The 16,548-nt window shown below is 45.3% G+C and overlaps 3 protein-coding genes across 8 annotated transcripts in view; 1 reads left to right on the forward strand and 2 right to left on the reverse strand.

Annotated features, from left to right (window-relative positions):
• LOC126869563 (serine/threonine-protein kinase MARK2-like) overlaps positions 1-3,137 on the reverse strand; it is a 49,748-nt gene extending 46,611 nt beyond the window's left edge. Inside the window, exon 1 of one of the 4 annotated variants that reach the window (XM_050626285.1) lies at positions 2,985-3,137. The gene's annotated coding sequence lies outside the window, so the exon portion shown is untranslated. Of the gene's footprint in view, positions 1-1,712; positions 1,850-1,898 lie in introns of those variants that run through there. The other 3 variants (XM_050626286.1, XM_050626284.1, XM_050626288.1) reach the window with 3 other exon arrangements.
• Positions 3,138-3,300: 163 nt separating this feature from the next.
• Positions 3,301-4,984, reverse strand: LOC126869616 (macro domain-containing protein CT2219-like). Of its 3 annotated transcripts, none has more exons than XM_050626427.1 (6): positions 4,826-4,984; positions 4,524-4,653; positions 4,051-4,308; positions 3,846-3,962; positions 3,581-3,789; positions 3,301-3,497 (listed from the first exon to the last, which is right to left on the reverse strand). In XM_050626427.1, the coding sequence occupies exons 2-6, from the start codon at positions 4,543-4,545 to the stop codon at positions 3,411-3,413; spliced, it is 693 nt and encodes a 230-aa protein (XP_050482384.1). In that variant the 5' UTR covers positions 4,546-4,653; positions 4,826-4,984; the 3' UTR covers positions 3,301-3,410. The 3 variants fall into 3 exon arrangements, with proteins under 3 accessions (XP_050482384.1, XP_050482383.1, XP_050482381.1); XM_050626426.1 differs by having other exon boundaries at positions 4,775-4,957; XM_050626424.1 differs by having other exon boundaries at positions 4,724-4,957.
• Positions 4,985-6,075: 1,091 nt separating this feature from the next.
• On the forward strand, positions 6,076-12,838 carry LOC126869609 (uncharacterized). The gene is made up of 7 exons (XM_050626411.1): positions 6,076-6,276; positions 6,879-7,033; positions 7,650-7,838; positions 7,917-8,033; positions 8,975-9,062; positions 9,145-9,283; positions 9,410-12,838. The coding sequence occupies exons 1-7, from the start codon at positions 6,234-6,236 to the stop codon at positions 9,618-9,620; spliced, it is 942 nt and encodes a 313-aa protein (XP_050482368.1). The 5' UTR covers positions 6,076-6,233; the 3' UTR covers positions 9,621-12,838.
• Positions 12,839-16,548: the final 3,710 nt, after the last annotated feature.

The following is a 16,548-nucleotide window of genomic DNA, read 5'->3' on the forward strand; positions in this document are numbered from 1 at the left end:
TGGCCGCTACGACTACTCCGAAACTTCTCAAACCACCGGCCACCGCCGCCGCTGCCGCTGCCGCTGCCACCGCCGCTCCCTTCGCGATCATCTTTACACGCGAACGAAACGTTATCGTTTCGAGCCTGAGAATCTAACGAGCCGACGCGACTTACACTCAACAGAGTGAGAAAAACGCGTGCGCGTTTCCTATTTCGGCTCAGTGATTCGGTGAATCGCGAGGAAAGTTTCCCGTTTGTTTTGCTTCGCTTTGTTTCGCCTTTCCGTTAATTGTAGCGCGCTAGCCACGGACCAAGACTATTACATAAACTCGCGAACCAGGGTTCCATAACGTAATCCAAGAATAAATCGTTGGCTAACGAGTAACAACCAGCACTCGCACCCCTCTCCCTTTATATATCCTACCTACCTGTTCCCCTTCCTATCTATTTTCTTCGCTGGCTCGTTCACTAGGAAAAATAAAGTTTCAGATCGATCGAGAAAAGAACGGCAAAGAGACAAACGTGACGCTAAGCGGTGTAAACTTCGACGATAATAATACCAAGCTATTCGACAACAACCGGCGATACCTAACCGACAAACGCGCGCGTGCTCGTACGCAGAGAGATATACATACATACACACACATACGTATATAGGCACGTACATAGACAGTCGAAGTACGAGTAACGACAAAATGCCAAGCTTTTCGCGCATCGAGCGTGTTTGCCTTTTAAGAAACGGTGCGCAATCGTTTGGAGAACAATGCTCGGATATCTCGGTGATCGTGAACCGATGGTTGTGAAAGTACAGAGGGTTGTTAAAAATGATCGATGCACGGCGATATCGTTCGAACGAGTCGCGTTAAATTCCATCGGCATCGTCCGATCGATCGTCGTGATGCAACATCGGCTTGTCGTTGCAAATTGAATTCTCGCAAAATCGGTGCAAGTTCAAAACGAACGAACGAAATCGAAATAAGGAGAGAAATCGCGACGAAAAGATATTTTACGACGGACGATTGTAACAGTTTCGTACAAGACGGGGAAACGCGATGATTCACGAATGATCGAAGACATCGATAAATCGATATTATAGCCGGTGATCGTTTCCCTGAGTTGTGACGCGTCGATCGAAAAAGGTTGATAGCATCGAGAAGCGTGAGTAACTTGCGGCGAAAGGAACACGGGGGTCTGAGACAGGTAAAAATATATTTCGATTACGACGTGCAACACGTATGTACATATATATGTACATACATATGTTACGCGAGAGAGCGATCTTGACAACGAGTAAACGTTGGTTCGGCGACGTGACCATTTTTCCTTCGCTTTTTGCAGCCGAGTCGGTTTCACGCACTTTGACTGTTTTTTTTTTTTTTGGTGTGGAAACACGGTATTTCGGTGGTCGTGTATACAGCTCCGACATCGGAACGATACGTCAACGAGAAACCCGGCCCCCGGTCAGGCTCGAGGCATGCTCGTGACAGACGCGAACGAACAAAATGTGGGGTTAGGTCGGCGAACGAAAGCACGAGTAGGTGAGAGAGAAGCAGTGAGAAAATACGACGAGAGTCGGAGTCAAGGGGAAGAAGCGTTTTCCGAGTTGAGAGCCACATCGGAGGAGACGGCAGACGGCAGAGAGAAGGAGAAATGGAAAAAAAGGAAGCAACTTCTCGCGACATGGTTCGCCGGCAACTCCTTCCTCTCGAGCCTGATTTTTTTCATACTTACCACCACGTTACACGACCGTGCATATAAACGAGCGATATGGTACGCGCGAGCGCAATTTCACGTATATGTAGACGGAAACACACGCGCATGCATACACGCCAATCGTACGAACGAAACCCACACCCACTTGTACTGCTAGGTAGGACGCAACACGGGGATATATCACTAGTCCGTTAAGATACGTACGCGTCGAGATGCATATACACGCGTACGAGTACGAAAGCAGCACGCGTTTATCTAAGGTAAAGTCTCAGCGTCGAAGTCGAGGTGCACGACGAAGACAGCGGTGGAAGTGGCGGCGGCGGCGGTGACGGCAGCGGCAGCGGTGGTAGCAGCACCAGCGGCTGTAGCAGCACCAGCGATTCAAGCTTCGTCTGCCGCATGCAACGAGTCTCCGATCTGAGATCGGCGACTAACACGAGAAATACACCCGAGAGACGATGGTGATCGGGTACCTCGGAGGCCGCACATCGGTACTCGCTCGTGTATAAAGGCGTGAGTGAGTGAGCGCACGCGCTAGCTCGCTCACACGCTATTTTTCTTTCTCTTCTCTTCTCTTCCCTTCCTTTCCTTGCTCTTCTCTTCTTTTCTCTCTAGACAACGTTCCCTCTCGTTCGTTCTCTTTCCACTACGCCTCCTTTCCTATCTTTCTCTTACTCTTTCACTCTCTATCCCTCTCGTGTGCGCGTATACTCTTTCACTCGGTCGTTCTCTGTCACTCTCTTTAGATGTCCGTCAGTAACCTAGAAAGCGGTGGCGGCGGCCATTCAGGATTACGGGACTCCGTCCGTACGTCCGCCTTGTCCGACCGATCGACCGAGGGGATACAACCTATGTTTCGTTCCGATCACGAAATCCCAATATTTTAAATTCGATTCGACCGTTATGACCGTTGCGATCGATTTGACTAATTCGACGATTTTCACGCCACGAACTCGCATAAGCACATACTCCGTTTTCGACGGTCGACGACGTCGACGACGTTGCTTTCCTAACGGTGAGACGACGAAAATGCAATCTCGACCATGTGATTGACCTTAAAATCGTGAAAACTGTCCACAAAAATGACACTGTACTCCTCGAACGCAAGCACTACTCACTAGCCGCGATCTTGGTTGAGAGAACGCACCTTCGCCACGACAGATCGGCAAGAGCACTACGGAACTATGGGTGTGCTCCTTTTGCCAGCGTTCTTACGTTTAGCTCGTCGCGAAATAAATCAAAACCGAGCCGATCCTTTGATCGAGCGGCTTCGATACAAGAGATATTTACCCATTTGTGACAGATTTTCCGTACGAGACGCACCACATTAACGACCGTCCCCCACCTATTACCACATACAGACATTACCACACTTCGATTTTTCAAGATGGCGACGCACCGTCGTCGGGTCGAAACACGATGCGGATGGGCCGTAAAGTCGCGGCGCTGTAATCGTACTGATCACGGACGCTACGCGGCGGCGAACGATGCGATAACCCGCCAACATTCGAATCAGCTATATATTCTCGCGACGCGTTTCCTACCATCAACGACAGAATTCCCGAATTCGCTTCGAACGGAGGAGATGTCTAGGAAAAATATCTCGTTTTCATACTTTTCTACGAATATTATTCGACGAATGTACACTGATACAGTTTAGCTTTGTTCGTTTCGAGTTTAACCTCAAAACATGGGATACTTCTGTCAGAGAGTCGTCTAATCGATAGCAAAATATTTTTGTAACAATTCCTCGTATATGTCTTTGTCGGTTTTCAAGAATAGACAAAAGATTACTCTATCCACCTGCAATTTCAAACAGCTATCAATATCTTGACACTGTACATCGCACTGGAACGTTGCCATATTTCATCAAAACGAAATCTTACGCTGTCTTTGTTGTCGAGTAGGAACTTCTTGACCGTCGATAAAGCCACTTTGGCTGCTGGTCTTTGAGGATATCCATAAATTCCTGTCGATATACAAGGAAAAGCAATTGTGCGCAACTCGTTTGCTTTGGCAACTGTTAAACTATTTTCGTAACACTCCTTCAACTTTTCTGGCTTTTCACCTTGCGGACCAACAGTATGAATGACATCTAAAAAGTTACACCCATGAAAATACAACCCCTGACTATGAGTTTGTCATACTAACGCTTTGCAGGCAACATATAAGCCCCAGTTATTTTTGCTTCACCGACACGACATCCTCCCAGAGTAGCGCACTCTTTCTTTAAATTTGGTCCAGCAGCTTTGTGAATAGCTCCATCAACTAGGGAATAGATATTTTACATTTCTCGATATACCGGGCTATACTTTATCGATTCTTATTTCTAGGTAATGTCCCTATGTATGAATACCTCCACCGCCGCCGAGAAGACTCGAGTTTGCTGCATTAACGATCGCGTCTATTTCGAGGGAGGTGATATCTCCTTGCCATATCGAAATTTTCTTAGCCATTTCCTCCTCGACCTTTTCGACTTTCTCGAGATTCGTTATACCGATATTTCCTTTATTTTTAGTCCAATATTCCGCCCACGTTGGAATTTGGTCCAACGTAATTACGCTCCCTTTATAATATTTTCTTTTTTCTTCTAGTGGCATGGTCAAGAATTTCTCTATTCAACAGAAATTCAATGATAATCGACGACGTTTCGTGTCGTTGTATTTCCTATCGTTTCTACCAACAGAACAAACAACCAACAGCAATCAAGTGTTTGCTCTATTTTAGAACGATATAATTTACATATCGATGTTCGCGATCGTATCGAACGATCGACAACATCAGTTTTTACGTAACTATCGAAATAAATAAAATGATCGTTTGCCTTACGTTTCTCAACTTCGAACGACATCTTCGCTTCAGGATGATTAACAGACGTAGCAAAACTCTTCTGAACTAAGAAACGTTCAACTATGGATCGAACTACGGCGGTAACTGCGAAACGATCGACGACGTTCGCCTGGAAATCAAAAATAATTCTCCTCTCACTACGCAATTCACTTGGCCCTTGATATCCCCTCGTCCCTTACTCTGAGTGTCAACATAGTCTTCCACTCGAAAAAATCGTTAACGACTTTTACCGATCATCGAATTCTACTTCCTCGAATCAAAAGTTCAAGCCAATTTCGAACCTTTGCAGCTTCGTATAGAATCCCAGTTTACACGACGAGAACTATGCCAAAGTCTTGTTTTGTTTCTATCTCGTCTGCGGTCGTGACCGGTGAAAACGTAGTTGGAGGACAATCGTTGCCGCAACGAAACTTACATAGAGACATCTGGTGGAATGCGATGCATACGTATCGTTAATTTTACAACGCGAATGCGCCATCTGTCTCCATTATCGAATACTGTATTTAAACCGACATCTCTGTCCATACATGGTTCATACGCAACATTTATTCTAATTTTCGCGTTTTAGATATATACGATAAATTCTTTTCATAGTTTACCGTTCTTTGGCCTCGTACATTACGCTCCATATACCGAGTATGCAATTAAATTTCCTTATTTTTATAATTTTCCTGAAGCTGTTTAAAATTCATCGTTCCATGGTAATAAATGCAATATAATAAAATACAAAGTTTATTATAATAGATGTAACGGTGATACGTATGGTGATTACCCACTGTGCAAAATCGCTGGATTTTACGAACGTAAGCTTATTCACGCTAGGTAAAAGTACGTCAGAACGCAACTTTAATAATCGAAAGTCAGAAGGATAATGACGTAAGTCGTAAGTAACGGTCGTCATCGTTGCGGTTCCTTTTCGAAGAAGATAGTTTATATAGATATCGAATGACGGAACAAAGATATACCGTTATTTGATATCGTTCTATTTATGGGTCAAATAACCAAGCTTTGTCAGAAAGTTCTATCAAAATAAGGATAACATAATCTTTAAACGTAATACTTTCGCGTACAGAGATTCTTGCGTACCTAGATACTTAACTTCTTTTGTCACTAGTCGTAGCTAGAGCGGAATATTTCACACGTTTGTTATTATCCAAATACTATCGATAAAGAAAACATATCGAGCTATCTGTCGATACGGGAGCATCGTTCGATTTTACTATTCCTCGTCGTTTCATTCAATGCGGTTGATGAATCATCGTTAAGTAGAAATATCTATAGATCGAGGGCGCATAAAATTAATGAAAAGCGTGCCGACGCCGACGCCGACGATGACGTTGATGCCGACGCCAATGTCGAATCCAACCACAGAGTCAACGCCAACGCTAACGCCAACGCTAACGCTAACATTCAACGTCATCAGCAACGCCACCCCGAAGAGAAATACCGAACGAACCTATATTCTTGTGCATTATTTCACTACGTTTCTGTGTATAGGGAAAGACTTTGCAGCGCATGCTAAAAGCTCCAATTATCGATCCATCTGCGCCTGAGCTTTCGCGTTCGGCACACAAGCTTCGCGTACGTCGCCTAGGTGAAATCGTCTTACGTGCAATCGACACAACCGACCAGATCAGACTTATTTGTTTCATACTTGTCGACGTTACGAGTACAAGCAAAGAGAAAAAGATGCCACACCGTATGGATAACACCAAGGCGATATTTATATTCTGTGAGTTTCTTCGATTAACTATCAGGCTTAGGAATAGGGCTGCTTAATCAAACTAAAAATCCAACTTTTCGATCGTGACGCAACCAATCGACTTATCGTGCTGGTTAACTCGTCAAGTTGCCTCGTTCTGCTTTCATCGCGTTTGCAACATTACGTTGAACATTATGTTGTAAAAGCCAAGGACTTTAATTAACCGAATAGTGGGAACGAGAGTAGGGGACATCGTGTCAGTCGAATTTCGCTGACATTTTCACGGCATTGAGATTTTCATTCCAGCGGTGCTGTATCCTTCTTGCTGTATTTTACAATTACATCGTTAATTAGCGACGTCCTGTCGAAGAATAAGATTTTAACGCGACCATCGCAAAAATAAGGGAGCAACGTTTCACCAGATGCTCCATGCGATAGCGCGCGACGTCATTTTTACGGGGCGGTTTTCATAAAGTCAACTACCCTGAATCATTCATTGGGAGTGACAGGGGTGAGAAACTTTCATTGAAAAAATCATCGACGCGCGCACCTTCCTGGGAAGGACAGTGGCAAAAGAATCACGATCAAGAAGCCTAGCTCGTCGTATCGTGACAAATGATTTTTTCTTTCAGGGTGTGTCCTGAGTACCGCGTTCAGCGTACCTAGCTCGTCGCCGACGCCGCAAAAATTGGACGACCAACTATACACGACACGTCGAACACCGAAAATTCTCATCGACTTTCCAGGTTCCAAGTCCAAGTCGAAGACTTCGCCATCTCAGACTTTGGTAAGAACACTCTGTCACAACGTGAACGAACGCAATCGCGCAAACGATGTAGCAAAATGAATTCCGCATTCCCGTAATCTGCACCAAAGTTCATTTCATCGTCACTTGCATCTAGTTTTAATAGTAGTTCTCGTCATCGATATACATACATACGTATACACGAATAGTTATCTAATCGAAGTCTTAAAGGATACGTATGTATTTGTTGCAAAACTACTATTTCCCAATCAAACGTTTTATCAGCGCTCGCGATTTTTTTGCACACGATTCCATCGTGTGACCCACGATCATGATTCTTCACCCCTTTTTTTTTTATAAATAGCCCAAGCATAACCTGTTGCTCTTTTCATACTGTTTTCGCGAACCATACAACCGTTCGACTACGATACCTCGACTCGATTCGCCATACGATTTGCAATTTTCACAAAGTAAGGAAATAAAGCCAGCTACTATCGTGCCGGAATATACACATAGTAGATCCATGTGCGATCGATTAAACGATTTAAACGTAGAATATGACTCTTCGCGAAGCTGGTCTATATTTATCGAGAGAAGGGGCATTTATTTTAAATCCTCTTTTTTCAAAGAATAATCTTCATATCGATGCATTTTAAAGCTGGTGGGAAATTTGAACGAAGCGAAGAGTACTACTACAATGTCCTCGGAGTCAACAACGACGCATAGATCATCTTCCGCCGAGCAACCTTTGTATCGTCTGGACGGTAATAATGGGCAAGCTTGTATTCTTCTGCAAGTAGACGCCCTGATCACCGTGAAATATCGAACGAAAAAAGGAGAGGACGAAGTAAGATAAGACAGCGTAAAGAAAATACAAGAGGAAAGTTGCGAGAAAAAAAGCATCGAATATTGTACTTTTTTTTAGGTGGCGAATATTTACGTTCCCACCGACGCTACCGTGACCGGCAATTGCGATAACGAAAATACAGTGACGATGTTGCTCAAGTGGGATGCGTACATACTATCATGGAGCTTCGCAAAGGTAGGTAACACATCGTTTTTCCTGTCATTTTTCTCACTATAGTCTTTTATCTTTTTCTTGGCTACTAGTTCCTTATTATTTAAAGCCTAGAGCTTATAGGAGTCGCACCATCGTCGAACGACCTGCCAGCAGATTTCCAAATAATTTTATCCACATCCTCCTGATTCCGCCGTAACATTGAATAACCTTGAAGCGACCTTATCGTACGATAAATCGTATATAATTCGACGTAAATCGGTATCATTTTGATAAACGATCCTGTGTACTATCCATCACTGGCAAAATTACTAAATTTTTAATTACTTTGAAGACATTCAGGCAAGTGGATATATCTTTACCGCGTAGGTTTACATCTAAATTTAGAAGCTTCAACCCCGTCCATAAGATGTGCACGATTGCTAACAATTACTGTTTAGTAGCGAAGTTTTTCTCAGTTTCTTTTGGCGCGTGCTAGGAGTCGTCGTTTAAACTTTTGTAATCTATACGCATTTTGCAACTGCGTTCGCGATCTAATGGGTTTGTTTCGTATGTGGAAATTAAATTAAGAAATTAAGATCATTTTAACGAAAATATCGTACTTCAGGGAAGCTAGGTTTTTAAGACGATAAACTAATTTGTCTGGACAAGTAGACGCGTAATAATCTTCTTTCCTTTAGTTATACGCTTAGTTATTATACACGGGCCATTCCTAGAAACGGTCGAGGTCACGAATGTTGCGTTACTCTCTCTCTCGTACAAATCGATACGCGACCAACCCTTTTTCCTCCTTCCATTTTTCTGCGATTCTATTCTTTCGGGGTTTTTCATCCGTGCGCGACGATTTTCGATTTCCGTTAATGACGTTACATCGTCCGAAAAATTCATCGTTCATCCTCCGATCGAAATTGAACCGATTCCGAAGACGACGGTGAAATAACGGAGCAAACGAATTGTTTTTTCAGACACCCGGTGGCGAACGTTGGTACGTGGAGAAGATCGAACTAACGTACAACTCGAGCGATCGACACTTCTTAAATATCGATCAACCAAGTAAGTCGATTGGAGCGGAAGGCTCGTCGCGCGAGATGTTCGTTTCCCCGATCAGATAATCACGAATCATTTTTCTTTCAAGACAAAACGATTAGATTGAGTACCGGACAAAAGCACAGCTCCATGCTGTTCCCGACACCGGTTGGAAAGTCGTACGCTTGCAGCGAAGAAACGGAAGTTCAATTGACCGATGGGAAAAATCACGCCATAGTGCTCCTCAGGTATTAACAAATATCAAGAGCAAAAATTAATCTTAGGACATTCTGCTTAGAGTACAGAGAATCGTGTTAATAATTAAGCTGGCTATAGTTAATAATCGGCGGATGGATTTTTGTTCGAAATTTCAGGGACATGAAGCTGCAGCCGTTCAAATTCAAGAACAACGAGTTTGCTGTGGAATTCTCGTGCACGTCGTTGAGCGCGCGCGGATTTCGGGACGAAACAGCGCCTGTCGCGGTTGGTTCGACGTTGGCTGCTGCCGTTCTACTTACTATCACCGGCTATGCGGCCTATCGCTACTTCAAAGTGAAGAAAGTCAAATACGACACTATGGAGTAAAAGCTTTCCGGGGGACGCTGCCTAAGGCGATGCAACACTTGGAGAACGACCAATCTTTTCTACGAGATGCTCTTCTCTGTGGTCGCGTAATCGTCGCTGTCGTCGACGACGTGATACGATATTGTCTTGGTCCACCTTGATACAACAATTCATCGATGCAAACGTTCCTTCCAGAATCCGGAGTTACGTTCGTTCGAAACTTCTATCCCGACAGTACACCAACGTCAACATTTTATCCATGTTCCCTGAACCTTTGTAAATCATTATTCGCGTCGAACTGTCCTATTCAGAGTTAACGACGTCAATCGGAAGAAAAAGAAAACATCCGTGCGGTTATGATTGTCCAATTCGTGAAACGCGTTCTTCGCCATCCGTTTGCAACTCGTATCGACGCGTAGACGTCAAACGAAACTTCATTGGTTCGTACTTTTAGGTCGGTCGCAAACGGCTACAACTTGTCTCCGTAAAAGTCGTTGGTTGCGAAGAAGATCGATCGGGACGGATCGAAGCAACCAACGAGCAACGTTCGGGATAATTATTAATTAAAATACACCGTGTTCGTGTTAAATTCGTGTTCGCGAGCTCCGATGGTTGTATCGATAGATTTCCAATTTGGTAGATATCGGTCCGCTTCTCCCTGTCGTGGATAACGCGGATTAATAAACATCGTCTACGTAGGAGGGAATACTCGGAAGACTACGTCGTTCGAGAGATACACCACCCTCTTTCTCACAAATCGTATACTTGAACTAAAATGTTTGTATCGTGTTTCGTACTTTTTATCGATAGCTAGCTGCGACGCGAGTCGCGAGGAATCTCGTACACATAATTCTAACGTATAGCGAGCGATCTCGAAGCGGATTGATCTTTTCTACGTTACGATGTCCGTTTGTACGCGTGTCGAGTTGATGCCGTTTGCTTCCGATGATTTGTGAAATCCTTCGCTTCGGTAATTTATATCATAAAACGATAAAAAAAAATAGAGAGAGAGAGAGAGAGAGAGAGAGAGAGAGAGAGAGAGAGGGAGAGAGAGTGTGAGAGAATCGTCGATTTCCTCGAAATTCCGAGGAAGGAAAGCCCTGATTGGCAGCTGAGAGTAGATTCGTTAGGAAAACGAATAGCATAGACGAGCACAGTTCTATACCGCGGTGATACTCAGATCATTCGGCATCGTTCGACGGTTTCAGATTGCTAGTTTTAAGCTTTCGTCATTTCTTCCGTTTTCAAATGTACATAGTATTTAACAGCGTCGTCGTAAACGTATCGTGTCGCAAATGACAAGACTCAAATACGACGTTTAATTTCATGTAAACGGCCGAATAAACGGTAGATTCTACTTCGTCGAGTAGAAATCGTTTCGCTGTTTTATTTTAAGCGCGTTTGAAATAAACCAGCGAGACAAAAGTCGCGCGATTTACGAATCGTGGATCGGCGTGTGGCATTTGCATTTTATATGTGTGACGATCGCTAGATTAAGTCGTTTCGTTTTTATCTTCTAATTCTCGATGTAATATATCGTGTAAATATATTAGGACGCGATCGGCGAAGCTCCCTGTATAGAAAGCCCAACGTTTCCAACGAGAGAGAAAGAGAGAGAGAGAGAGAGAGAGAGAGAGAGAAGCACAGCTACCTACGTTGCTCGAGGGAAATTCAACGTTAACGCGTAACAAATCGCGTCCCGATTAATTATCCGTATCGTTTGTCCGATCCGTCTTCTTATCCTTCGCATCTTCTTTTTCCATCGTTCGCGAAACGAAACCGCGACGCGATTCGCAAACTTTGGCGAACGCGTCGAGTTTTCGCCTACCTTAAGTCTGTTCAAATTCGTTACTAATCTAAAGTAACATTCGTTACTACTCTATAGCGTATGGATAGACCATTGTTACGTATAAATACATATCTTAACGCGTAAACTTATCCCCGAGACGATCGAGCGAAAGAATCGACGGTGAGCCGTCGTGCTTTGGGAACAGGCGAGGCGAATAAGCGAATACACGTGGTCGTCGATCTTTAATCAACGATATTGTAAAGGTTTTCGCTATGTGCGAGTATGGAGAAGGTAGAAAAACGAAGCTTGACGAGACAATTGAAGGGGAAGGATATCGAATCGAACCGGCCGATCGACGACTCGATCCCAAACGTCGTACTTAAACGTAATCTGTACGCGTGCGTATATGTTTACGCGTGTTTCGCAGGAATAATATTACAATTAGGGATATGTGCGTAACACGAACCTCTGTCTTCCAAGCGTGTATTAAAGTTAAACTTTTGTGTGTATATACCTATATATATATACACGCATAGAATACGTGTACATTTATATATACACACGTATTGCACATGTATATGCATATATTTATGAACATTTACACACACGTATGTTATATACACTACCATACATACACAGACAGACACACGCGTACACAGAGAAAAAATGTATTTGAAGAACGAAGGAGAGATATTATGGTTATCGCGTATCTCACTTATCGGCATACATATCTAATAAAATTGAAGGTGAAAATTAACGTGGTAACGATCGATTCGCGATGTTTCGTCTATAGAACGGAGAAACGTGTCTTCTTTTTCACGTAACTGGAGAAATTCGAAGGACGTGCGTCTCGAATCGAGGATATTCTGTATAGGGTGGCGTGTGATGTCCGTTTGAATTTTTCGATACAATACGATTAGTTAGAATACGCCGGCATTGTTGATACGCAAAAATATGGTCTAGATGTAATTATAAAAATGTATTTTTGTGCTAAAGTCAATCTTATTATAAACATTATCGATAGATAGCGGTCGATTGAAGCGGTAGCTCGATGCCTGTGACTTTCACAGTTTCCCGTTACGAGGCGTTAGCAACGACGCGACGCGACGCGACGCGGCCCGGTGCGGCGTAGCGTCGCATCGGCCAGCAATAAAACACACACATAGCAGGGGTTGTAAAGTACTTACGTGTATGGAAATGAGATTACAGAGCAGGATACAAAGGTGAAACGAAGGCGCGAGGCCGCGGAAAACTTCGATGGAACGAGATGGAACCAACGAATCTCGTATTGCTTGACATACTATGCATACGCGGCGAGCTTCGAGCCTCGTAAGAATCGATGTAACGAGCGGTACACGAGAAACAATGCGAAACGACGAGTTACGTGGTTAGCGCGCGTCAAACAGAATTGTATCATGTCGATCAAAAAATAAAGGCTGTTATACAAGTTTGTTTGTTGCGTGTTCGATTAACCGGAAATTTGTCGGCAAGGTGTCGACGAACAGCCAGAGACGATTAGACGGAGGGCGGAATTTGCACGTGGACCGTAGGTAAGTACGTAGGTGTGGATGGGAAGAGAAAGGAAGAGAGAGAAGGGGATCGAGCGACGTAATAATTTCGGCTGGTAGTCCGTGGAGGAGGGCGTGAAAAGCGCAGTCGAGCAGGCTTACGTCGGTCTCGTCGTCGTGCGGGGAGTCCCCCGGGGTTTGCGCAACGCGGGGCACAGTTGTCGATACAGTTCATTGTCGCAATGTCCATTGAAATTTCCGCGACAATAGGTGGAGCAGGCTGATCGCATTGTCGTCCGCGTACATCTCGAATCCCTCTGGCTGGCTGGCTGGCTGGCTGGCTGGCTGGCTGGCTGGCTGGCTGGCTGGCTAGGCCGATCTTTCGGAAAGATCGGGTCGGTAAGGAAAGGTTACGTCCCTTAATCTCTCGGATCTTACGCGGCCTTCCAGTTTTGCTCGTTCGTCGGTCGTAAAAAGTATTCTCTCGAACGATGAAAATCGTTTGCGGAGGATGACGCGACAACGCGTAACAACGGCATCGCGACATAACAACGATCAGGATGTAAAAGGGGTTGGCAAAATAATTGAGCGTAATTGGTCAGGTTTGATGACAGATGCGATCCTGGCGGGGGTTCCAGGCACAAAGCACGGACGGACGAACGAAGGAGGGATAGGGATAGGCAGAGGGATGCGGACGGGAACGGGGATGGCCTATAATTTATAAACTAGGGGCTGTTTTGGGGTAATTGCAGATAACGATGAGGCGGTCCGGATAACAAGCCGACATGGGAGTCACTGGACACCCTGCCACTCCAGCATCCACCGGTAACACCATAACCTTCGTTATATACGGCTATTCTCTCGTGCTCTGTATCGTTCGCATCGCTGTCCAACCATAAGTTACGTCACGCGTGACACCGCCGCGCGAGGGATCCCTTAATAAATCGCGGCTTTTGCACTCCCGTTTGATGGCGTTGCTTTAATTTCCGCCGCGTACGCGATTAAAGGAACGACCAGCGATGGGAAGAAACGTCTGGCGAAGGATAGCTGGAAAAAACGAAAAGATGCGAAAATCATCTCCGAGAAGACGATAGCGGGCGTTTTACCCGACATTTCGTAGCACGCGATTCGACTTTAACGGTCGAATAGGTTTTTCGTTTCCTCTTTAAAACGTACTTCACACCTTGTTGAGCGAAATACGTACAGCGGTTAGCTCGCCGGGAATCCGTTTAGTTCGCAACAAAAGCCGCTCGAGCTACCTGTCCCCCCGGTCTCGAAAACAAATTGCGACCATATTGTGACAAGCTAGCGAGCCTCGAGTGTTTGCTTTCGAACGGTTAACTACACGATGGAGTTTGCGTAAACCGCAAAGGAGAAACGCCTACTATCGGATCGGATGTCGACAGCCGGTTAAACGACGGCCGTTCTTCGATTAGCCTTCGCGCGTTGTCCCAAATCCCATCCGTTTTCTTATTGCATCAACGTAAAAAGAAATACGGTGACGCCCGATATTATCGAAGCATCGGTCTCGGAGCACGAACGCCAACTCGTCCGTGGCTGGTTGTTGCGTTTTAATCGGCCGTACACGTGGATGGACCGAAGAGACGCTTCCTGGAGGCGCTATAAATACGACTCTCGGAGGTATGACGCGATAATTACTCGATTCTCATAACGCAGCGAATAGCCTGGACGACTTGGCGGTGATAAGCCGATAGAAGAATGGCATGGCCTTGAAATGTTTGCACGGTCAGCGCAAAGAATCGTCGTAACATCGCGCGTTTCGATTTCGTCCCTACGAACTCGTATAGACGTGTCGGGTATCGTCGGTCGAAAAGTCGTGCGAGCTTCCATCGCGTTTCGCGACTATCCGACGATCGAAGGGTGTGCTCGTAGAGCACACTGTAAGCGCCAGAATTGAAAAACGTCGTTTCTCTATCGGAAAATGTTCTACTCGCCAATGAGAATACCGCGGCACAGAATTTAAGCGCAATTTTCTATTCCAAGTAGCTATAAATAACGCTAGAACACGGTGCCACTGGCATAGTACAAACGTTTCGAGTCGATCGTATCTTCGCTTTTGTCTACGTCGTCTCTCTAAACGAATAAAAGATGGCGCATCAAAGTTTTTTTCTACAGAGACGGTTTTCTTTTTCGCGAACCTCGACCACGTTACAACGTACGAGTTTTCTCTTGCCGTTGAAAAATTTGTTGCTCGTCGCCTACGGTGTTTTCTACAAACGCGCTTCGATCTTCAGCCTCGACCAAACCAACGGAAATTGATTTGTCACCGACAAAAATTCCGCTTGCTTTCCCGAGGATGAACCGCGAACGCGAAACGAGGGTGTAACGTCTAATTAAATAAATCTTGGTTGCGGTACGGACAATTTCATCGCTCGAAAGCCAGTTCCCGGGTGGAAAAGGGGGACAATGATACGCGGAACACGGGAATCAGAGACGTTGGAGGGCTGACGCTGGTCGTCTATGTACGCGCCTATCTACCCCCCTTTGGGGTGCTTCGAACCGACAGATTCAACGATGTAACGCGACGCCCGCCAAACTTTCTCTTCGTTTGTTTCGCATTTTTTACCCCGTCGTTCTACCTTGTTTTATCGCGTGCCGTTCGTTTTATCGGGCTAGAACCTTCCGTATTACCCACGAGGCGAACAAATTTACGACAGAGGATCGAAAAAGTGGACGTTCGACGATTCGCTGAATTTTCGATTCGCCGTCGATCGACTCGTGAATGCGCAGGATGTCGTGTACGCGTACGTGGGTACCTACCTACTGGTTGCATCGTTCACGAGGGTTCGTCGGAAAAAGAGGACCGGAGAAAGTTTATCGGATTGGAAGGAGGATGAAAGTAGAGGTGCAGGAGATGGGAAAAGAGAGAGAGAGAGAGAGAGAGAGAGAGAAGGAGAACGAGAGAGGGGAAAGGTTACAGGGAAAGACAGGAACGTGGCGTGAATGGAGGGAGTTCATAATAACATCGAGGGGGCAACAGGGTTCTCTGTGTTCAGATGCTCTTTTCAAGAGTGAGAACCCTCCTCGACGCGTATTCAAGTGTTGTCGCTTTGTAATACCTCTTAATACCGCTCGCTGTCGACGTTATTAAGGATCCGGAACATATTGTCGACATAACAGTGGCAAATACCTCTATGGCGTCAAGCCTTTATTGTTGGTGTCAGCGCGGGCGCGGCCACGGCCACGCTGTCCGCGACAGGAAGCGGCGGATGCGGAGGAGAATTTTTTTCTCGAAAAATTTTGTACGATCGTTCGAATCGATGCTCGATTCCGTCGAACGTGTCGTCGTCGTCGTCGTCGTCGTCGCCGCGTCCAGGATTTCGCCGAAAAAGATCGTAGAACGCGTTCGCGTTGTTCGAACGGATCGCGAGTTTGCTGAAAGTCCGAGCTACGAAATTTTGAAACGCAATAAACCGAGTGTGAGAACGAGTTTCTAGGGCTTGGCAGATTTATGCCACGATGCCACTATGCAACAGTCGTACTTTACCTGCAGATAAATCGTGCGAGTCAGCGTAAGACGACGCTAGTTAGAGACCTGCGTCCACCTTTTTTTCCCACAAAACTCACCTGACACAGGCCTCGCAGATAAGAGAAGGCCGAATGTGCCAGGTAGCATATATTAGAAACGGTT

Source organism: Bombus huntii, chromosome 9, assembly GCF_024542735.1.
Source record: "Bombus huntii isolate Logan2020A chromosome 9, iyBomHunt1.1, whole genome shotgun sequence".
NCBI classification, from domain to species: Eukaryota; Metazoa; Arthropoda; class Insecta; order Hymenoptera; family Apidae; genus Bombus; species Bombus huntii.